This window comes from Carex rostrata, chromosome 7 (genome assembly GCF_964058835.1).
Source record: "Carex rostrata chromosome 7, lpCarRost1.2, whole genome shotgun sequence".
NCBI lineage: Eukaryota > Viridiplantae > Streptophyta > Magnoliopsida > Poales > Cyperaceae > Carex > Carex rostrata.
In genome coordinates this window covers 6,358,389-6,383,383 of record NC_135924.1, presented here as the reverse complement: position 1 = coordinate 6,383,383, position 24,995 = coordinate 6,358,389, and the positions used below count along the sequence as shown (strand labels likewise).

Sequence of the window (24,995 nt, the reverse complement as noted above, 5' to 3'; positions counted from 1 at the left end):
TTTGGACAAATACCCGACCATACCCGTACCCGACCTTACCCGTACCCGACTTTACCCTACCCGGGTACCCGTCTACCCTTACCCGTACCCGACCCAATAATTCAAACCCCAAATTCAAATTTCCCCCCCAAATTCAATTTAATTTCTATTTTTAAAATTCTGTTTTTTAATTTCTGTTTTTAAAATTCTGTTTTTATTTTTGTTTTTTAATTTTTGTTTTTTAATTTCTGTTTTTAAAATTCTGTTTTTATTTCTGTTTTTTAATTTCTATTTTTAAATTTCTGTGTTTTAATTTCTGTTTTTTAATTTCTGTTTTTAAAATTCTGTTTTTAAAATTCTGTTTTTATTTCTGTTTTTAAAATTCTGTTTTTAATTTTTGTTTTGTAATTTCTGTTTTTAAAATTTTGTTTTAATTTCTGTTTTTTTATTTTTGTTTTTTTATTTATATTTATATTTATATTTTATTGTTTGAAAGTAAAAAAAAAACATAACAAAAACAGAAAAAAAAAATAACAGGAAAAAAAAACGGAAAAAAAAACGAAAAAAAAAAAACCAGAAAAAGACAGCAAAAAAAAAAAATACCCGTACCGGACCGCCCTTCCCGTCAAGGGTACACGGGTACGGGTATAGGACGGGTAGGGTATGGTTTTTGAAAAAAATACCCGACATACCCGTACCCGTATACCCTAGTACCCGTCATACCCGTACCCGTGCCCGGGTATACCCGGGATACCCGTACCCGCCGGACCATTAATACACTAATGGAAATCAGGATCAGGACTACTATAATAGAGCGTTGAAAAAATTAGGATCCAAAGCTCTATTCACCCAGAGAGAATCTCAGCCGTTGATTGAATAAATCTCAGCCTCTCATCAAAAACACAGCTCAATCACAGCCATTAACGAATAATTTTGATTTTATACACCTGTTTCATGTAGTCAAGCGTGTAGAAACCTAAATTTAATTAAAGAAGTATACACCACATGAAAAGTCACATAGTAATGGTTTCATTTATGTACGCTTTCCTTCCCTTCCCCACGCGTTTTCTTCTTCTCTCCACGCGATTTCTTTCTGACGCGTCTGTTTTTTTTCTCTTCCCGACGACGCCACACATCGAAGAACACCCTAAACCCTAAACAGCGCCGCGTCTCCTCTTTTTTCCTTCTTTCTGTTCTTCGAGATTTTGGGTTAAGGGTCTTGTGGCATGCTAATTTGTCTTCTTCTCAGCTTTTGTGTGCATGTTGCATGGAATTCATATCATCTAAGGTACCTCAAATTTTGATCTTCGATCCCGACTGTCCCATATGCTTTGAGTTACTTCAGGGGATCCGGACTCTGTGTGCATGTGTGTGTGTGGATAGACAAAACACAAAAGACGGAGTACACATCTTTGAGAATTTTTTATTTATAGAAATTATAATAAAAAAATATAGGCTATTAGGCTGATTTCTCCTCTGAAAAAAAAAATAATTGTCCCGCCATTTGGTTCTTCAATTTCTGCTCTGTAAAAAATTGTAGAGATATCCCGCCATTAAAAGTTCAAACGACATTGGTGAAAACAAATTATTTACTGTGCTGCCTTCAAAAGACCAAGTTAATCCCATTTTCTTTCTTATATTTATGGCTGCGATTTGATTTTGGTTAATGGTACTATGTTTGGTATTAGAGTGCGATTTCATTTACTTTTGCATTATATTTTGATTTCTTAATTGAACAGTATAAAACATACGCCAATGAGAAAGTCAAGCAAGAAATAGTGTTGAGGTATATATATTTTTGTTAAATTTAGTACTTTCAATACTTTTGTTAAAACAAATTTCCATCTGATCTTTAAAATACATATCTTTGTATAATTGACTACAAAAATTCAAATAATTGCATTTACATTTATTTCATAAAAGTGAGCTAAGTTAAAAAGATGAAATAATTGTATAATTGATTTTTCAATCTCCACGGCAAATGAAAACATAATGAAGAAATTAATTAAAAATTAATTACATTTAAAGAAAGTGATCAAAATAATATTTCACTCTCCGTTGCAACGCACGGACATTTAACTAGTTTATATAAAGTTTAGTGATGACTAGTGTCACAATTTTCTACCGGACAAAATTTCAATACAATTTAAAAAAAAAAAAAACTCAACATATTGTTAATTCTTGTGTATTTTGCTCTTGTTTTGTACACTATTTTCATTAAGTTATTTCATTTTCTGAGGTGCATTTGTTTATCTTATTTTAATATATATTTATTAATTCCTTTTGTGTTGTGCATTTAGATGTGGAAATACTTGAAAGGTCGAATTGGATACCGAGATACCGAGAGAAAAAAGTTCTCTCATCTCTTGATAATCAAAATTATGCTCTCAAAATAATATCAAAGATATTGGCAGAGTAGTGTTTGCTTCATGTGGCGCACGGATAATAAGTTAAGATCAGTGTTTTAAAATGCGGCCGCCGTGCTCAGAATGCCCATGCGGTTTTTCCATGCGGCTGCATATGCGGTCCGAATATGCGGTCATGCGGATTAAAAATGCGATCATGCGGTTTGAATATGCGGCCATGCAGTATTCTCATGCGGTTTTGATAATTTGATTGTATTTTAATTAAAATTTATATTAAAAAAATCAAAAAATTATTGTTGGTTATGTTATTATGTAAAAATAAATTAAAATATATGAATATGAATATATATATATATACGTGAATTTTTATTTTAAAATCCGCATACCGCATATGCGGTATGCAGTGACCTTCCGCATGCATGAACAAAACCGCATTTTAAAACACTCGTTAAAACAACGCTGCATCAAGCAAAAAATAGCAGCACCGTTAGAACGTTTACAAATATAGTTGATTAGATGCAGTAGTTTGAACTTTGAAGTGCCATGATATATACTTAAATAGTTACTAGTGAGTAGTGATCAGTGTTGTAAAAAACGTCCGTGACGGCCGATTAATCGGTGACGGTGGTCAAACCGTCACGCATATTCTTAATGGAGGTATGTTTGCAGTTTTTCTCGATTAATTAATTGGCCCATTATTCCTGTTTATTCTCGTTTATTCCAATTTATTTCAGTAAAAAAAAATTCACATTGATTTTTTTATGTGATAGCGTGTGATAATAAATTTTATAAATCATGTATTGCAGTTTTGTTTGTGCTTGGACATACATTCAATATTTTTTATATATGTTTTTTCTTCTCACTTACTTTAAAATTAACTAATTTTTCTTCTATTTATTTATCATATATTTTTCTTACTAATTAATTATGTAATTTTTTTTAATTAGTATGACATATTCATTTATGAAACTAAGTTGTTATTATAAACTAAATTTAGTGATTTTATGTTGGAATGTTTCATTTCTTTCGCATAACATGTTATTAGTATTTGAAAAAGAATTTAACTCTTGAATTTATTTTTTCATTAAATAAATGTGTTACTGACACATCTAAAGTGCTTATGCGTTAAAAAAATAAGTGTAGTATCATGTTATAATAATGAAATTAAGTTAAATTAAGTTTATTTGATAAGTTTAATGAGTTAAATAAATTATTTTTAATAAATTATGATATATATACATAAATTTAATAAAAACGTTAAATTATCCGCATAATTCCGATTAATTGGCTGCATACCGATTAATCGCTTGGCGGTATCCCGTCCGACCAACGACCGCATACCGTTATTAATTTACAACACTGGTCTATACTTCGTAGATTCAGATTGTGATCGAAACAACTTCTATTGGGCATTTGCGTACTTCTTACCAGTGTTAAATAACGGTATGCAGTTGTCATATGGATCGTCAAGCAATTAATCAGAAACAATATGAAATAATCAGTTATAATTGAAAATATCGGCTGATTAGTCGGGAAAGTTCATAACGATTTGATTACCGCCAAATAACAAATCATTCGAATAAACGGCATAAAATACATTTTTTACAATACTGCTTCTTACTCTGTCTGGTCTATTGTAATTTATTTTTATTCAAATAGATTAATTTAAGTCATAACTTTATTTTTATTCAAGAATAAAATATGTGCTTTTTTTGTTCTCTTAACTAGACAATGACTTTAATAATTCATCATCTCAATAGAGATAACTAAATAACAATATTACCGTTATTTACGATATACTTCATACAGTTTTGAAAAGAAAAAGACATACACTTGTGTATGTGTCATAAATAGAAAAATAAATTATTTGTTCATACAAACCGACCAATTAAAAAGCTGTTCATTTCTTTTATACATGCTACATAATTTTTAATTTTTTTAATAAGAGCACTTGAACTTTATAAATTCAAAACGAGTTTCAATAGAAAGCTATAAATTAAATAAATTTGTGAGTTTTAAAATTTAGTAGGGTAAGTATGAAATTATGAATTTCAATGAGAAAATATGTAATTTGAATTTTTTTTCAAGGATGTATATGAAATTTTCCCTTACAAAATAGAAATTTCCCCTTAAAAAATGGAAATTGATATTGGCTTGCTTCTCGGAAAAAAAATTTCTCTAAAAATTAATAAAAAGAAAGAGTACACCAGGTTTTTTTTACTGATAGAAAGATTGGTAGAATTTCTACTAATTCTAAAAGTTAAAAAGTTTGAATCGACATAAATTATACGATCCAAATCAGTTTTTCTTTTCTTTTTTCCTTGCAATTTTCTCTAGTAAAGTATTAAAAAAAATTAAAAATATATGGAGTATCTTAAAATTTAGATATAATATAAATATTCAATCTAGTTTTTGAAAAACTTCTTATATTTTATTAGAGATCTAATAGAAAAAATATTTCCAACTATATATCAGATTAAAAAAAAGAAAAATATAACTAAATTTGAATCGATAAATTCCTACCAATAAAAACTTTTTTATTTTCAAAATCAGTAAAAACCTACCGATATTTCTATAAATAAAAAACTTGATATAATCTTTCTAATTCTCTTTCTTTCTTTTAATTAATTTCTACAGAAAAAAATTCTCTGTTTCTCAATATCCTTTGAATTGTCTGCAAGGGCTTTTTCTTAGCCTCGAAGGCGAAGCACTCATTTATTAAGAAAGAAGAACATCTCCCAACTGTTACTCCAACATGACTTGGGTCCTCCAGTTCTTTCTAACCTTACCTAACTATAGTCACAAGATTCGCAAATTATATCCGAATTATACTCAAATAATTCGTCTTATTCGGTTGACAAAACTTCGACCAAATTAAATCCAAATAATTTGCAAATTACACAAATTTTTCCGAATTTTACGAATTATTCGTGAATTTTTTTCGACTTTTTCTCAGAACATTTTTTTTTGCTCTCTTGCAAAACTAAGATTTCTGATCCGGATAATTCCGAATCATTCCCGAATTATACCCGAATTATTCCCGAATCACGAACTTTTAGGGCCTTTTCGGCTGCTCCCCACAAAATACTGTTCACGTGGGAAAAATAAAATTCACTCAGACTGAATTTTTTTTCCCCACGTGAACAGTAAATTTCAGTTCAAAATTTTTTTATTCCTATTCCCATTCCCACTCCCACTATGCAGCCAAACATGACCTTAATCTCACCGAACTGAACCCGAATAATTCATTTGTCACTATGTACCCAACTGTTATCTCCTTCATTCCGGGAACAACACCATTATATAGAGTTTGGCTAATATAACATCAGTGTCATTTTAGCCTATATAACACCAACTCTAAAACCTATCAAATCGACTTCAAACAGTGAATCCAAACCGTTCAAACCGATCTACTTCATTAGTTGTGCGTTTACATGCAAAATTTATAACTTTTCGAATTTATTTAGTATTAAGTCAAGCGGTCAAATGTGTGAGTTTTTAAGTTAATTTTAATACATTCATTTTGTAATATTTTTACTGCTTAATTTGATACTAAAATAACTCGAAAATATAAAAAAAAATTATATGTAAACGCATCACTCATAATATAAATCGGTTTGAATTAGTCGTTCGAAGTCGATTTGATAGGTTTTAGAGTTGGTGTTATATAGTCTAAAATAACACTGATGTTATATTAGCCAAACTCCATTAGATATACAACTTCTAACTAAACTTCTATTCACCTTTCAGTAAACTTTTCTAACTAAATAGGCGATACTCACTGGTTTTATTAGAATTTAATTGTCAATAATATGCAAGGTTCTAAATAGCGCGCTATAGCGTTTTAGGACCATAAAAATTATGACGCTATCGACGCTATAGCGCGCTATTTCGCTCTATAGCGGCGCTATTTGAGCATAGCGCTGTTTTTTTAGACAGTCCGCTATGACGCGATAAACGCTATTTAAACCTTTTATAATATGATTACGATGTCCATTTTAGAAAAGTGATCCGCCACACAATTTTATCACACAGGAATGAACAGAATAATACTTAGTAAATTTTCACCCGCTGACGCCGACAAGGGGGAATTCCCATCCAGTTCAATACCGCACCGAGTATAATGAGATCAGAGCTGTTCATTTAATCCGGCACGGATCTCAAAACGGACCCCTTTGTGACTGCCTCGCTAGGAGTAACGTACATGCGCCGGTACCGTAGAGGATATGGATTCATCGAGGGAAGGGGACGACTCAACTTAATCGACCAAAGACCAAAATGCCCCTGTTATTTTGATCAAATCTCTTCCCTTAATCGATCTCTCTTTCTCGTTTCCTTCTCTCAATCAATCCATGGCGAAGCCTACCTATCTAGTAGCAATGAACATCATGCTAGCGGTTCACGAGAAGAAAACCACCTCTGTCGACCTCTACCGCCAGCTCCGCCAATACATCTCCAGTACCTTCTCTGAGCGCGACGCGCAGAACTGCGACGATGACCTCCAATCCGTTCAGGATATGCGCTCCGAACTCGAAAAACCCGTAGCTGAGTCGTCTCTTGACTCGCGACGTGACCTCCTTCTCTCCTACTACAAGTCCCTCTCTTTGATCGAGCCTCGATTCACCATCACCTCTTCCTTCACCTGGTACGACGCTTTCAAGTCCTCTAAGAAGTGCTCCGTTGCTTCAATTCATGTCGAGAAAGCTGCAATTTTGTTCAATTTGGGTGCGATTTATTCTCAGATCGCACTCGCTGCAGATCGAACAACAGCAAATGGATTGAGGACAGCATGTAACTCGTTTCAAACTGCTGCTGGTGCTTTTGCTTATCTGAAGGAGAATGTTGCAGGAAAGGCAACAGCTGCTGGTGCCACAGTGGATCTCTCACCTGAGTGCGCTGGTACTGTTAGTTGCAACTTACTAGTGCTTCACCCATCCTGTATTAAATTGAACCAGATGATGACTCAATTGGCCTAAATCATTTGTTGCTACCTATTGTTTGTACTATTCTAATACTGAAATTATAAACACCAGTATAAGTATAGTTACTAGTTAGAAACTATGAAACACACTTTGTGGTATAGTATATGACTAGACTAGAATGCTCATGCTCAAGTGATTGTAGTGAGATATTTGGTACGCATTTGACATCTCAAATAGCAAACAATTTATGCCTCTGAACCTTTTTGGGTTGTTGCAGGAATGCTGGAAAGGTTGATGCTTGCACAAGCCCAAGAATGCTTTTTTGAAAAGGTTATTGGAGATGGGAAGCCACCGGGTCTTTGCTCCAAGGTAGCAAGGCAGGTACGGAGTTTATTCACCCGTCTTAGGGAACTTTTCTGTTGGGCTGTTCAATTCCAACTATGTTTTCTATGGTTTTTTTTTCCTTGTTGAATTCATTTCAGAAAAAAACTCTTTAAACATCAAGACTTCACTTTTACTCGATATTTATTAAAACGAAATGGCAGAACACCTTAAGATGTACAATTTCAGAGGACTGGTATTGCACATGATACATAATATCACTGTTATTTATTGTAGCCTTATTATTGGAGAAAGAATGCTAATTAAATATCATGTGGTATATATCCTTTAGACATCTCTACTTCCACCTATATGTATTATGTGTGCAGAATGCCAAAAGTTCTCTGACCTCAATGTATTACAAGAACCTAAATCATTAAAATTCATGTTGTACAGGTTGGCCTATACTACGAGGAGGCATTTGCCTTGCTAAGCGGTACTCCACTCAGCCAGCACTTCGACAAAACGTGGGTTGCACATGTGCAACTCAAGGCTGCTCAATTCTACGGGGAAGCTCTGTATAGACATTCAGTTGAGCTCCATGAAAAGGAAGAAATAGCTGAAGAAATCGCTCGTCTAAAAATCGGTTTAGCTGCTTTGGCGGATACAAAGAAAATCTCTAGAGGTGTAGCTGCTCCATTATTGGATTCCGTCTCTAAGTTAGAAGCCATCATGAAGAGCAACCTAGAGGTAGCGACAAAAGAGAATGATCGCGTGTACCTCATGCGGGTCCCACCTGCTGAAAAGCTTTCAAGCTTACCTGGTGCATCCCTGGTGAAGCCGAGTTCAATGGCTGAGTTGTTGGATGCAAGCAAAGAGAGGATGTTCTCGGGATTGGTGCCTGATGGGAGCATGAAGGCGTTATCAAAGTATACAGAGATGGTTGATGACACTATACGAACTCAGGCTGAGAAGTTGCAACAGGCGAGTGAGATTACTAGGGTTAGGCTCAAGGAGATGGATTTGCCTGATTCAATACTCTCTCTCGAAGGTTTGTTTCTTTACTGCAATTGTGTGTAGTACTGATATGTAATCTAGAGTTCAGGATTTAATGTCGGTTTAACATCAAATTATGATCAGATAAGATTTTATATTCAGTTGCTGTAGGTAGAGAGTATCTAAATGTTTGTCGGGTTCCTTAGACGAACACTATTTTATTGATAATTTAACAAACTCGAATCCAGGTAATATTACATTGCCACTCGATTTGAAAGAAGATGTGGAGGCAGTGCAAATCAGTGGTGGGCCTGCAGGCTTGGAATCTGAGCTACAGCAACTGAGAGACTTGCGAAGGGTAAATCAGGAACTTCTTGTACAAACAGAGGAGATGCTGCAAAAGGAAGCAACTGAAGACATGCAATTCAGGACCCAGTTCGGGACCCGCTGGTCCCGGCCCCAGTCAAGTACACTGACAAAGAACTTACAAGATCGGCTTAATAAATTCGCGGCAAATATCAAGCAAGCAGCTGATAGTGATGCAAGGATTGAGAGAGCTGTCGGAGATAATGCGCCTCTCATGTCTATTCTTGATCGTAGACCAGTGTTGTATTTTTTCGTTCTTCCTTAATAATATAATTGAAATAATTTGGGATGTTCGGTTAACTGTATTCTTAATTTATATATATTTTTTATTGATGATGAAATTTACAGATAGAAACAGCTCTACCAAGTATAGCAAGGCCTATTATGTCTCTGGATGGCAATGAAGATGCCATAGTCGGCGCTCTCAAACAGAGCTTGGTAATTGGTCTTTTTCTAATTAAATTCCTTAAATAAACATGTTCTCTTTCCTATTGAAAGATAATCTCAAAGATAGTTTGCTGTGAAGTGTGAAGTGGTATTTTAAGGAAAAATAAATAAAAATCCTTCCGTGAAGATTTTGATATTTTTCTTATCTTCAAAAGGATTGTTATGAATCAAGATTTTGTGCAGAATTGATAAATCTTTGTAACACATGCAGAGGCAATTGGAGGCTTTAGGAGCACAAAGGGCTGGGCTTGAAGATATGCTCAAAGATATGAAAAGAAAGGATGATATTCTTCCCAAACTAATGGCCGGTGTTGGTTCACATGATGATCTCTTTAAGAAAGAGATATCAAAGTATGATCAGATATGTGAAGAAATCGCTCAAAACATTGAAGCGCAGGAACAACTTCTAATGCAAATCCAAGTATGTTTTATTGAATATAAAATCCATGTTTTTAACTAGATTCTTTTGTATGTCAAATTTGCATATATTGATGTGGTTTTTTTTTCCAGGCACAAAATGACCAATTTTCCAGTGTATTTAACTTGGAAGACTACAAAGGTACGTTACAGTATATCCAGTTTCCGCTACTGAATATTAATTACTGAGAAATGTAAGGATATTGTTACAAATTGAACATATTATCTTCTTTTGACTGACAGTGGCTCGTGAGAAAGGTTACAAGCAAATTTCAGCTGCCATAGCAAAATATCGGGAAATCAAGGAGAATATCAATGAAGGGTTAAAATTCTATGTTACTTTGCAGGTATGGAGTTATCATGCCATTTATCTTTTACTTTTTTCTCGTCTCATTTTTTTTTAGGTCAACTTAACAAAATTGCAAAATTGGGGAACATATTAAAACTTGACATAAAAGATTCTTTAATAACTCTTCTTTTTATAATAAACAGGATGCAATAAACAACATAAAGCAGCAGTGCAGCGATTATGTAATGACCCGTAACATCCAGTGCCGTGAAATGATTGACGACGTCCAGCGTCAGATTGCAGGTTTCAATTTCTCTGACTCCAAACCCACTAGCGCCTACAACAAGTACCCAACACCTGCACCTGCTCCGACCCGATCTCAACCCGACCTGCACAGAACTTCTCCCAGTCCACCTCCACCACTTGATCACCAAAGTAGCACTCTCCCCTCCCTTCCTTCTCAGCCCACTCCGCCACCTTACCACCTTCCAACCGGACCGAACCCAAATTACAACACAAACCCAAATTACAACCCAAACTCAAATTACAACCCGAACCCAAATTACAACCCGAACCCAAGACCTGGTTATACTCAACCTTATTACACTTCTCCTCAAACGCCATACCAACAACCTTACCATCCACCAACAGGTCCATACCAGCAACCCCCGAATCCAGTCAACCATGAGTACGGTCAACCTGCTTATCCAGGCTGGCGTGGACCCTACTATAACTCACAACAACAGCCACAGCAGCAGGGACCATACCCAGCGCCTCCTTATAATATGCAACAGAACTATCCCCCGCCTAATCAGGGAAGTTACTATAGGCCTCAATAAGATTCATTGCGCCATAAATATTTTCCGGGTTTATTTTCTCTCATTTCTTTTACGAGGTTCGGGTCATGGAAATTATTGTTCTGATACAGAAAGAATAGGTGTTATACGATTGTCAACGCTGATGAATTTGTGAGAATGTATATTTGGTATGGTCTATTTGATTCGGATGTGTAATAACGTATTGGATAACTAGCTTGGAGGTTTATGCTTGACGTATGTTTTTCTTTTTAATGATGCATAGTTGCGGTGCATTTGCTGACACATGGTCTTGTATTATTTTTCCATTTGTCAATGAAGCAGTTTTATGTGATGTCCTTTGATAAAAATCTAATAGCACAAAAGTGGTAATTATTCATAATAGTAAGCTTTGTATAAGTTACATGAGATAGTTCTTCAAGCATATTAATCAAAATTTTGATAGTTATGAATTTAATCAACCGAACAAAATGGTAGTTACCTCCATTTAAAGTTTAAACACTCTATCTGAGTCGTTAAATATGATATGGAGACTAAATTTTATGCTTTTTATAAATTATTTACTATTTTTTAATAGACAAAAAAACACTTTTCCGGATGGATTGAAATTTTTAGATCAAGTTATTTTTAACTATCTAAAAATATAGTAGTAGAAATATAAATTTTGATCTCTAGTATATTTTTATATGAATATTATATTTACGGTTAAACTGTATAAACTTTAAAAATAAACATCTAAATTCATAATATACAACGAAAAAAAAGTTGCGGCGTAGCCGCAACGACACATCTAGTGATTCTCAACTAAAAAAGAGTATAGACATTGTAGCAAATGCTTTTGTATATCATGCGTAACAGCGTAAGAAATACGTTTTGCATATTTAATGATATACTCTATTTTTTTTCAATTGATCTTGTTAGGCATTAAAATTGATTATGTGCGTTGAGTAGGGCTATGCCGCTATGGTATCTGAATAGCTTGAATTGGTTCATGAATTATTATTTTTATTTTCAAAATTTGAATATTTGATTTCAACCATTTAACATGATCTTTGTTAAAAAAAATATACTGGAAGACTAAATTTGTACTTTTTAGACTTTTTTATGATATTTTAGATAGTTAGAAGATTACTACTGAATTATCTAGAATATTTAGATCAAGCGATTTTCTACTAATTTAAAAAAATAGTAAAAGAATTGTAATAAAATATAAATTTTAGTTGCCAAGTATATTTTCTTACAGAGATCAAGTTGTGCGGCGCGGTTTAAATAAATTGTTTTGATTTTAAAAATAAAAATATTAATCCATAATATGAAATCAAATTGCGCTATACATAGTAGCGTGCGTAGTATGACTCATATGATTTATATATTAATAAAATATAAGAATATATTAGTATGCTATTATATTTTTTATTTTAGACTAAAATTTTCTAATAAATTATATTTAGTTCGTAAATTTATAAAAATTTAAAATACATATATGCATCTACTAATCACATATTCTATCACGCATGCATTCGCATACTTTGAGGGATAATTAGAGTTAAAAAAATAGTACGATGGAACCAAACATGTCATGAACAGTATTGTACGTGTGTTAGTTACATGTACTGTACAATGCACGTGTACTGGATTTTTAACAAAAGACAAGGAACGTTTACTGGTAAAAGATGAAACAAGGAAAACATCTGTGAACATGGTCAGCCTATTTACTGGACTTTTAACAAAAGACAAGGAACGTTTACTGGTAAAAGATGAAACAAGGAAAACATCTGTTGGTTCTTCAAGAGGAAAACATCTGTGAACATGGTCAGCCTATTTACTGGATTTTTAACAAAAGACAAGGAACGTTTACTGGTAAAAGATGAAACAAGGAAAACATCTGTGAACATGGTCAGCCTATTTACTGGTACGTGTATACATGTTGGTTCTTCAAGAGGAAAACATCTGTGAACATGGTCAGCCTATTTACTGGTACGTGTATACATGTACCAGTTGGTTCTTCAAGAAGTCAAATGCTAAGCAAGAAGTCAAATGCTAAGAGAAAATCATAGTGTTCCAATTGGACGCGAGGGAATAAATTCAAATTAAAATTTGAGCAAAAATGATAAAAGTTTCCCATATTTTTATTGATACTGATACTTTCAATGAAATCTCTAAAATTTCACAATAATGATCATCACTTCAGAAGAAAAAAAAATTTCAGCCCAAAGAATTAGATGTCCTAATTAATTTTAAGAAATCCGAAAATTTAACTATTTCTACAAGATCTAACTAAAACTCCCAACATTCCTGCTATAAGAGGTAGATCCCGATCAGTACCTCAAAAACTCAAGAAATGCATGAAACAAAGCAGTATCACAATATAAAATAAACAATTACCGAAAACTCAAGATAGCATGACAGTATGATACTAATACTTTGTTACAGTCAAAAGACAACACAAAACAGTAACTCACAGTATCATGATCATAACAGGCATAAAAATTAAACAGAAATCATTGAAATACAAAGTTGACAACAGAAATAGACAACCTATATAGCTCATCTAATTTTAAACATCTATCGCCCCCGTTCGAAATTGATGCGGGTTCGACCCGATCCGCCCCCCTCATAATCATCCCTCGTTGATGACCCACCACCACTGGCCTTCATGGTCCCACCACCCCCGGTCTTCTCAACTGCCTTCTTCCCCTTCTTCACCTCAGTCAAGAACTCATCCAGACCAAACGGATCCTCCTCAGCCTTGTCAAACTCCACAGGCCGATCTCTCATGCTACCACGTTCCGCCGCACCTGAGAACGCTTTATCGGGCTTAAACCGCTCTGTTTTCATAATCTTTTCCATCTGCTCATCCGCATCACCACCGTACATATCCCCGTCAGCATCCTTCTTTGGCCGGTATAAAGTGGAAAGTGTTGGTTGAGCTGTGAAGAGACCCTTGTCGTAGATATTGTACTGATCATCAGTTACAAAACCAGAAGCCATACCCTTGTCTTGGTTGAAAAGCCTTTGATCGTACATGACCTCACCGCCCCGTCCCGCGCCGGTGTTGGCCATCCCGAGTGCAATCTTCTCACTGACATCACGGTCCCGGTCCCTGGTGACCTTGCTCTTCTTCCCAACACCCGCATCGCGGGCCTCAAGGCGTCTCTCCCTCTCCCTCTCACGCCGCCTTTCCTCGCGTATCTTATCCCTCTGAATTCTCTCCTCTTTTTCTTCACGGGTTTCTCTCCTCTGCGGACGAGGTGGGGCCTCCTCGTCAACCATCTCTTCGTCATCATTCAAAACAGGTCCAGCCGGAGCAGGTGCAATGCCCGTGCGCTCAGACCGGGCCTTCTGTGCTAGAGCCCGCAGCTCCTGCTCCTTCCTCTCTTTCTCCTTTAGTTGCAATTCTTTTTGCACCTTAGATCGCATTGCCACTGCCTCTCTTGCCTTCTGTTCTGCTACATACAAAGATTCTGATAACTTTGCAAAATTATCATTAATTTGCACATCCTGTAGGCCCCGGCCATCAGCTGCCAGACGCTTGTCAAGTGGAATAGTGTAACCTTTCGGATTCTTCCAATTGGAGATGCAAGGCGGGATCTTCCAGTCTTGCTGGTCCTTGACTGTAACGGGTCGAGGAGGCGAGTGCATGATGGGTACTGGAGGTGATCCCGATGGTCTCGGGACCCGCTTGTGCTTGAATTTTGGTGGTTCGAGCGGGTCAATCTGGTTTGATACCATCCGAATAATCCTCTCCTTGGCACCTGAGTTAAAAGCAGCTGAATCCTGCGACGACTTGTATTTGATAAATTGCGATTCTGAGTTGTGAGTTGGTACATTTTTCGGCTGGGCTGCACTTAGCCTAACACTAACAATTTTCTCCAAAGCTGCTTTTGTTCTCTCGGTGGTCTCTTCAATCTCCTTTTCATACTCATCCAATTCAGTTGTCTCCTCTATAACAACCTTTGGCACGAGGTCTCTGTGCTGTGAATGAACTATTTTGGTTGAATTTTCATTTTGTTTGACGATAGCATCAAATGCGACATTTCCATTTGAATCGACTGTTAATGGGAGGATCTTGGATCCAGTTTTCTCATCTTTTCGACCCATTCCAAGGGGATACTGTGCAATATGGATTTCAGGGAAGGCACCGCCATCGCCAAAATCTTCGGATCTACGGGGCATAAATCCGGATCTCCTGCCATATGGTGGCACTGCATTAGGACTGGTGACCTTGGTTTGGGCCGGGTCGGCAGGACCAGACCCGTATCGTTCCTTGAACCAAGGGTCTTTTGAGTGGTCATAGAATGATACTGTGGTAGATGTTGCAGCTGGAAGGATCTCCTTCAGACCCGCCATTTTATGTAACGTACCTGATAAAAGACATAATAACACAATTAATCAATTTTCATGAAAAGGTAGATGTGAACAAAGCAATTTTTGATGCAAAACATGAACCAAATAGAAAGCAGCTGAATATACTTAATATCTTAACTCTCAGAAAAAATATCTGGGCTTCCTGAACCAGAAGTTGGCATCGATAAGAAAAATAAAAATTTACGTAATCATCATGAGAAGGGTCTCTATTTCATTAGCCTACAGTTATATAAGAAGTTGAGGGATGTAATCGAATAGATACACAGGTTTTAAAATCAATCTCCCTAAAGATGCTGTGTTTCGCAATTGGGGGTGAAGAGGAGGGAAGGGATGAATTGAAGGTAAGGTAAGCTGTTATCCTCGAATTGGGTGAGGGGTGTGTGTGTGCGCATGTGCGGGGGGTGGATCTAAAGATTTTGAGTTCTGAAGCAAGGTAAGAGCATTCAGGCAAGATCAGTCCACCTGTCTAATCATCCCCTCCCCTTCTTCACTCTCTTTAAAAACAGCCACCCTTCAGGGAAGCAAGCAAAAGAAGCTCAGCAAACAGCACAATATATAGTAATAAACAAAATCGGAAAATAGAAAGAGACTTCGAAAATTCAAAATATCATATTGGAAATTTGGCAATCCCTACAATGTTAGCCTGATACTTCATGTGGACAATTGTCTCTGTATTGGATATGCATTGCCATTAGGGGTGTAAACGGATTGGATATTATCTGATTTTGTTTGGATCCAAATCAGTAAATCGCATCAGTTTAAAGAATTGTGATTTGCAAACCAAATACAAACATTTAGTCCTTATTATCTATTGCTTCTATTCCATACGAAACACCCACAGACCCGACTATCAGTGGCTGATTTTAGAGGACGAACGGCAAAAATAGGGTTTAGAAAAGATACCAACAGAGGAGCAATTATCTTCTAATGGAAGGAATTTTCGTCACTGCTGTAGAGTCCTGATCTCGGAAGAATGCTCTTGAAAGACCGAAAAGAAACATATCAGCACAAAATTCCGGTAGAACAATTACCATTACAAATCTACAAATGACAAATTTCAATCCTCAATTGGCAAAATCAGAATTAGAAGAATAAAATAGAGAGCTCACAGATTCTCCGGTTCGGAAGAAATCCAGCGCCTATTATCGACTCCCTCGACAACCGTCGTGTCGGAGTCCAACCCGTCAGCGGAAACAGCAAGAGGAGAGAAGGAATCGGCAGAGAAATAACGAAAGGGGGGTCGGCGGAAGCTGAGAACAGAGAGGCGGCGGCGGCGGAGAGGTTCAAAAGGTAGCGATAGAATTTGTTTTTTTTTGTTGTTTCTAGTAGCGGCGGAGAGGTTCAGAAAGGAGAAAAAGAAAGGGTTTGTATTGCAGAGGAGAGAAACGGAGAGCAATCTTTCTTATTTTTTGGACACGCGTCAATGAGTATAATTTTTGAACACGCATCAGGAGAGTAAGACCAAGTACATCGTTGGATCTAAATCTAAGGAATGAAAATCGAAAATTTACTGTAGGTGAACAGTAACGCACATCCAAGATTATATAAGATAGATATCATAGGGGGAATTTCACGTATACCCCTCAAAAACTTCAAAATTACGTATTTTCTCCTCTAAAGTTTGAAATTACATATTTCCCTCTCTAAACTTCAAAAACTCACAAATTTACCCATTTTATTGTATTTTATATTAAAACTCATACTAAAATCTTAAAATACCCATTTTACTCTTTATTAAAAGCATATAAAGCCCATCAAATTCAAATTTAAATCTAAATGGTTCCTCTATCGTTTGATCCGTGTGCATCGCATTAATATATGTGCATAGTGCTTCAATTTTGTGTTGATCTAGCATGCACGGATCTTAAAGCAATATTGATTGGTGCGCATTGCATTAAGATCTGTGCACGTCACATCAATATACGTGCATGTTCGCATCAAGATTCGTGCTGATCTTGCGCACGCATATCTAAAAGCAATTTGGACGGTAGAAAAATTGTTCAGATTCAATTTTGAGTTTGATGGGCTTTATATGCTTTTAATAAAATGATAAAATGAGTATTTTATAAATTTAGAATGAGTTTTAATATAAAAGACAATAAAATGGGTAAATTTGTGAGTATTTGAAGTTTAGAGGGGGAAATATGTAATTTTAAACTTTAGAGGGAGAAATATGTAATTTTGAAGTTTTTGAGGGGTATACGTGAAATCCCCCGACATCATATGTATTATGCATATTATCACGAGTGCATATCCTTTGAAATACCGCACCTGATAGAATAAGTTTTCAGCCAAATCAAAATAATTTCGATGTCTATTTAAAGTATAGGAGTTTGCTTTAAAATTTATGTCAATTAAAACCGAAATTTTTAAATATACCATTTTAAGAAAATAAATAAACCAAAACACCATCGGTTGCTGGAATTATTAAAAATAGCATGGCCGCTTTGGCGCGAAGCGGGTAGATTAAACGTGGCCGCTTTGGTGGGAATCGGCCAATATATTGGGCCGGCTTTAGGCCCAGCGGGCTGGCCGCTTTGGGGCGTAGCGGCCACGCCTCAACCCATGGCAGCGGCCATGGTACCATATAAATTCCCACAGTTACGTTTTTTTGATATCAATTCTCATTTCTCATTTCATCCCTTCAAATCAGGTAATTTTCTTCTTCTTTCTAAATTTAAATTTTAGTTTAAAGTAGGAGTAGGAGTAGGAGTAGGAGTAAAGTAAATATTCAGGGTTTAGGATCAGGTAATTATGAAATTGTACCAAAATAATTATGAAATGGTATGGAAATTTATTATTGATCAAAATAATTGTAAAATTGTACCAAAATTGATTATTTGACCAAAATAATTATCGCATTGTACCAAAATTGATTATTTGACCAAAATAATTATCGTATTGTACCAAAATTATGAAAATTAGTTATTGACCAAAATAATTAATACCCAAACTATAATTATTTTTTGAAATTTAATTTGAAATCCTAATAAGACCAAAATAAATACAGCATGACATCTATGGGATCTGGACCGTCTTCTAGTAGGGATGTACCTTCTTCCAGTAGAGGTGCACCAGTACCCACTCCATATGAGATGTCACTAGTAGGGATCTGAACTGTTGTTTGTTTTTGTACTTTTTTTTACTCTAGTGTTGTCATATACTGTGATTTGTTATATCAGGATGCTTATCTTTCTTTCATGTTGTTATTTATTGTACTATTTTGCTTTTATCTTTCATCATTTTTCGTCACAGTAAATCTGAACGTAACGATTTGTAAAACAAACAATAAAACAACAAATAAATCACAAATAAATCAAAACAAACAATAATAGTGCGCCTAAATAGGTGTATGCATGTTAATACAATAAACGAGTAAACAAACAATAAATCACAAATCTAAACTTGACCGTCGGATAAAAATACATTGCTTGCCTCTTTCTCAACCTGAAAATTTAATAACAAAAATGTATTGTTACTCCTCTTTCTCAACCTGAAAATTTAATAACAAAAATGTATGAGTTAACTACCTCGTGCATCTCGAGCAGCTCTATTTTGTTGTTCTTGTGTATCCCGGCGAGTCTGATGTCCTCTCCTTCTATTATGAAGTAAATCAAGCCACATCGGAATCCTATTAACTCGCCTTCGACCCAAGGTAATATTTTTGTCATTTGGAACAAGGATTGGGCCTTCATTTTCCGGCCAATCAGACTGATTGTCATACACATGCCATTCACCCAGCCATGTGTTGATAAGTGTCTGTATGTGGTAGTAGTAATGTACAAACCTTTTAGGGTCAATGCCACGGAGACGGCACACTGCCAGAACATGAGAACACGGTATTCTGTTTAATTGCGGCTTCTGGCATGTGCATGTAACCGTGTTCTCATCCATGATTACCACCGTATATTTATAATTCGCTTTGGTAGACCGGCCAGAAGCGTCTTTCATGTATGCATTAACTTTCTCTTGTGTGGATGTTATCTCAAACTCGTTCCAGTTGCCAAATCCACCGAGCGTCGTCATAGATTGTGACCTCCCGCACCGTTTGTTAATCAACTACGAAAAATACATTGCTTGAAATTAATAAAAATTACAAAAATAAAATAATTTAATTAAAATAACATACCTCGTGCACACGACATGAGAACTGTTGACCCTGGCTTGCTTCAAATTGCGCTTTTGCCCTCCTTTGAGCAAACCATTGCTGACATTTGTAAAACGTGTCCTCAATTATTGCTGCTACCGGCAACCTACGAGAAGATCTAAACATATTATTGAGCGACTCGGACCCGTTCGTCGTCATAATTCCCCAACGGAAACCCCTATCCAACGCCTAGAATATCTTCCATGGTTTAGGACATTCGTTCTCATCTTGATCTAGATACTTACCCACACCATCCAACCAATTCAGAGCCCGATCACATACATCTCCCATTGCTTGCATTCCTTGCTCATATCTCCTCATCTTTCTCTTCGCCACACATATCCTGAAGTACTTGATTGCTTCTTCATTGCAATGATTCTTTTTCATATTTTCTGCTATGTGAGTAGCACAAAGACGGTGAACGCACTCATCCTCATCTTCCTCATTCCATCCCAGATCATCCTGTCGAAACACCTTTTTTATGCCCTTACCCCTATCAGTGATGACACACACAAACCTGGAGCGAATTACATTGCGCCTCAACCATTGCATGAACCATGCACAATCTTCAAAATTCTCTGTATCTACCAATGAAAAAGCCAACGGGAGGAGCTGATTTTCTGCATCGTACCCGGTTGCAATCAACATTTTACCTTTGTACCGGCCTGCTAAGAAACAGGCATCAACAGTGATGACAGGTCTCAGGTGTTGGAAAGCCTCTATGCATGGTCCAAATGCCCAAGCCGCCCTATTAAAGTACTTGTAAGGTCCAGGCTCACCAGTTGGATATGAGGTAACATCAAACAATGTACCTGGATTTTTTCGCTTAATTGCCTCCAATAAGGGGACTATAAGCGCATATGACCCCTCCCAACTACCAAATTGGCGGGCAATTGCCAACTCCCTTCCACGCCACAATTTATTGTACGCTGGTACCTGACCGTTGTACGTTTGTGCACAAGCTATTCTGACAGAAGTGATACTTAAATCTACGTCATTTCTCATGTGCGCCGAGATGCAATCGGCAAACATAGCAGCGGTCAACTGTGCATGATCTATTCTTGTGGCATCCGCATGACAAACATGTTTTGTTGGGCACTTGGATACTTTCCATTGTGTACCAAAACCAGTGACCCTTGCATTAATGTACCAACCACATCTGGGGTCCTTGCACTTGAACCTAATCCGTTGTTTGTCACTGTGCGTATTATATCTCTTTATTACAAAGAATGTGAAACTTGTAAATTGCAGCTTTCATTTCCTCCTTTGAATCATAGGTTTGTCCCTCTGACAATTCATTTTCAAACTCTGCATGTCTACCAAATAACCCCGCATTTGCTTCCTGAAAACCTGACAGGTCATTGAAAGCTACAATCGGGTGCTCAACCCCGCGACCCATTATCCGAAACCCTTTATCAACCTTGAATTTTTTTGTCTGCCCGAGCACAGGCCTCGTATCTGCTGTGTCACTGTGATCGCTCATGCAATCAGGATCAACATCCCCCCAATTTTCCTCTGCCTCTTGTATTTTCGGATCCACCGTCTCCTCAGTTTCCTCCGGATCACAAGGCTGGGCTCGGGATCGATGGGAGTGCTGACTATTAGACGGTCGGTCCCTCTGGACTGGGGCTTGACTACTCTCAGGCATGTCAATCGGCAAAGGGATTCGGGACCGACGGGAGGGCCGGCTAGTAGACCGTCGGCCCTCCTGAACTGGGGCATTACTACTTTCAGGCATGTCAATCTGGAAAGGGGGTTGGGACACTGGACTTGAGGAGGTTGAGGCATTAGCCCGAATAGCACCCCGGATTAACCTTGCAAGGGGGTTAGGACGCTGGACTCGGTTAATCTCCACAAAGAGTTCAATTATCTTGTATCCACCCCCAGAAAAACTAATTGTCTGGTTGTACAGTACCTGCCAGACTCCATCATTCTGAACAGGAAAAAGTTGGAACCAAGTTTGGCCTGAACCAGTGGGCATGCTAATTTTGGCCTGAATATCAAGGTCATATCGATCCTGATTCAATCCGAGGTTCTGAGAAATAATCGATTTCAGAACCAACAAATCAGTACCCGAGATTACAGGTATCACAGAAACAGGTCCGATACTGTAATAAACCCCATTAGGGCCTGTTAAAATCTCACCACCAGTGTAAATAGATACCATAACAGCCATTTGGTATGAGTATAAGAAAACCTAAAATTAAAAATTAATTAAATTAATTATAAATACTAATTTTTTTTTTATAAGAAAGAAAATAAAATACTTACAGCTGAAGCGGCACTAGTGGCATATGACCTCTGTGCGTCAAATGAATATCTCTCCTCTATAATACAACTCTGTATATATATATATTTTATCAGGGTGCCCTCTACCCTAGGAAGCGGCCCTGGCCGCTACCCCCCAAAGCGGCCACCCCGCTGGGCCTAAAGCCGGCCCAATATAGTGGCCGATTCCCACCATAGCGGCCACGTTCAGGGTACCCGCTTCGCGCCAAAGCGGTCATGTTATTTTTATTAAATCCAGCCACCGATGGTGTTTTGGTTTATTTATTTTCTTAAAATGGTATATTTAAAAATTTCGGCAATTAAAAAGGATGATGCAGATCCATTCTACACGGTAGAGTACCGGACTGAATCTGAACACTCTTCTTCATTGCAAAATTTTGATACAGACACTAACGGATGCGGATCCGTCAAAAACCTAACAGGCATATTTCGGGTAAAGATTCTAACAAAGTAGTTTTGACTTTATACAGCGCACATAATATAGAATCAAAACTGCACTTCATACGGTTCGTGCGCTGCTCGAAGCTAATATATCTCCGTTAAAAATCTTTACCCCATATTTCCCAGCGAACTCCGTTTACGAAGTCTTAACATGTTCCCAGTTTACGGCACCGATGACATAAGAAAGAAACCCATTTTGAAATAAAATAGTTTTGTTTAGCTTCTCACAATGCCTCCGGCGATCGCCGCCGCATGCTCCGTCACTCCCTCCGTCCATCGCTTCCACTCTCTGTCTTATCACTGTCACTCTATCCGTACCACTCCGTCCATTACATCTTCCTTTCATCTCACAACCCAGCGGCGCCTCTCCTGCCACGTCAGCGTCACGAACGATCCCTCCCTTTCATCTCCCTTTTCAGAAAAGATCGGGAGAACAGTTCGCGTCAAAGTTCCTCTGAAAGTGTTCCATGTGGCAAGATCGCCGGAGCTGGATCTGAATGGAATGATCGGTGTGGTAAAGCAGTATGCTGGATTTTGGAAGGGGAAGAAAATTACCCCCAATTTACCATTTAAAATTGAATTCTTGCTTCCGGTAATCGAAGGTCAAGCAAAGCCGGTGAAATTCTTTGCTCATCTCAGAGAAGGTGAATTTGAGTTTCTCACATCAGATCAATAATAACTATGTGGTTGATTTATTTGTTGTTTGCTGTATCATTTATTTGTTGTTGGATAACTGATACGAATTGCTGTGCACCCTTTTACTGGTAATAAATAGTGATTTTGAAGCAATGAAGAATCTATTAATGTCTCTGTTGTATCAGTAAACACTAAAAATAATGTGTTTCAGATGAGTTTACTGATATGTTCTTACTTGCAAAAGGTGTCCAATTTCAGGGGTAAAGATTTAAACAGAATAGTTTTAGCTTCAGACAGCGCACGAATCATTTGCAGCGCTGTTTAATTCTATAGGCCTTGTGCTTTGTGAAGTTAAAACTGCTCTGTTAAAATCTTTACAGGGTGTGGATTAAGATTTGCTTATATCACATATATGATTTGTTATAGTAAATAAAAGCAACTAATTAACTAGATAGCAATTGGCCAATTGTCATCATTTCGTACCACTTGAACCCACATTAAATTTTTAAAAATTTGTACCTATTGGTTTTATATGTTAACATATTGTGGGTATACTGTACCAAGTTAAATTGTGTTCGACTTTTGTTAATTTTCGACTTGTTAGTTCTTGATATCATGTTCCAAACTTGTTAATTTCTGAAATCATGTTCCATTTAAATCCTAAATCGAATCCAAAAACTGTTAGATACGTCTACCTTCAGAGATCCAAGTGCAGATCAAATAATGTCACACAATAATTCCAATATGCAGCAATCGTCTACAACTAAGAATTAAATTATTTCACTCAAACACTTTTTAGTGTCTTTTTTATGTTCCATAAATGTTCTTCTTTGTTTTGTTTTTTTTATTGGTAGTTATAGAAGACTTTTGCAAGTGGATAAAGTACATGACTGGTAAAAATATTTAATTGAAGGCAATTCCCAGGTACTTTACTTGCGGGTTGTAAAATTTCATGGAGATTAGTTTTACAAACAACTAGATTTACCTATTTTCTGCAACGAAGTTTCTTTTGTGAGAAATATAAGCAGTTAAATAGAAGGTTTAACATGCCTACTTTAAAAAAAAAAAAATTGAACACGCCAGAATATGTAATCTCAGGTTACTTTTTCACAATTTTGTAGTTTTATGAACAAGGTGACAAGTGCTTGCACCTGTACTGGAATGTTGGTTTATAAAATTCAATGCCCGCTCAGTTTCACCGTTCTTGCAAAGCCCATCTATAAGAGTGTTGTAGGTCACGACATCAGGGTCATACCCTTTGGAAATCATAACATCTACAATATCTAATGCCTTATCTAATTTTAATTTTGAAAAATAAAATTTGGCTCCATAGCTACGCTTTAGTTACCTGAGCATACAATTAAGTTATGCCAATAGATTAGAAAAAAAAAGACTTTCTCATGATATAATTGGTACCAAGATAAACACTTTCTCCATTCTTAATTCTCTCGCCATTACAGAAGAGAAGACAAGACTAAACCATGGTAAAGACGATTCCCATCAGCATGTATATTTTAAATATATATTTAAACACGGGGGATGGATACCACCAAAATTCAGAACCATTTTAAGCATTGATGTCCAGCTTCTGGTGCTGTGCTTGAGATTGAGATTGAGATTGCTTAATTCAATCTAAACATTCCTCTGTTGTTGCATTTGGATGTGCAAGCTGCCATTTTATCAGCCTATGTTGCTGAAAAATAAATTAAGGGAGAGTAAAAAAAGGGGGTCATTTAATGAACCTTTTCATATCAAATGATTAGAAAGATTCAAATAGAGAAATAAGAAGGAAATTAAATGCTCCTCTTAGTCTTACCCACTGCCCAATTGTTGGGCCTCCTGATTTAAGTTGCAAAACTCCCATGATCTCTTTTCCAAACATCATCAAGACCTACACAAGGGAAAAATAAAATAAAAACTAAATTAGATTGGTAGTCCCAAGTTTTGCAGGAATTATCACAAGGAAACATCTAGGAGTGAGTACCTAATTGAGTTATGGCACTCTCAGCTCTCAAAAACATCTCCCTACTTCTGTTTAATCCCTCACTTCTATCTGAACTGTCATTAGTCGGATCGAATGCAGGGTCATTAGGCCAACCCGCCAAAAATCCTTTATTTGTTGCAACAATAGACCTGGCAATTCAAACCAAATGTTTAAGCAAATACTGAGAACCCTACTGCTGAGAATCAATCGAT

The 24,995-nt window shown here is 36.6% G+C and overlaps 2 protein-coding genes across 2 annotated transcripts; one reads left to right on the top strand and one right to left on the bottom strand.

Moving 5' to 3' along the window:
- The first annotated feature begins 6,614 nt into the window (after positions 1–6,614).
- LOC144557453 (Endosomal targeting BRO1-like domain-containing protein) lies at positions 6,615–11,268 on the top strand. The gene is made up of 9 exons (XM_078306024.1): positions 6,615–7,244; positions 7,545–7,648; positions 8,045–8,639; positions 8,833–9,188; positions 9,299–9,388; positions 9,609–9,818; positions 9,908–9,956; positions 10,058–10,161; positions 10,307–11,268. Exons 1-9 carry the CDS (start codon positions 6,698–6,700, stop codon positions 10,940–10,942), a joined length of 2,691 nt encoding a protein of 896 aa, XP_078162150.1. The 5' UTR covers positions 6,615–6,697; the 3' UTR covers positions 10,943–11,268.
- Positions 11,269–13,284: 2,016 nt separating this feature from the next.
- On the bottom strand, positions 13,285–16,653 carry LOC144556906 (SNW/SKI-interacting protein A-like). Its single transcript, XM_078305400.1, has 3 exons — positions 16,396–16,653; positions 16,190–16,264; positions 13,285–15,282 (listed from the first exon to the last, which is right to left on the bottom strand). The coding sequence occupies exon 3, from the start codon at positions 15,266–15,268 to the stop codon at positions 13,484–13,486; it is 1,785 nt and encodes a 594-aa protein (XP_078161526.1). The 5' UTR covers positions 15,269–15,282; positions 16,190–16,264; positions 16,396–16,653; the 3' UTR covers positions 13,285–13,483.
- Between the last annotated feature and the right edge of the window lie 8,342 nt (positions 16,654–24,995).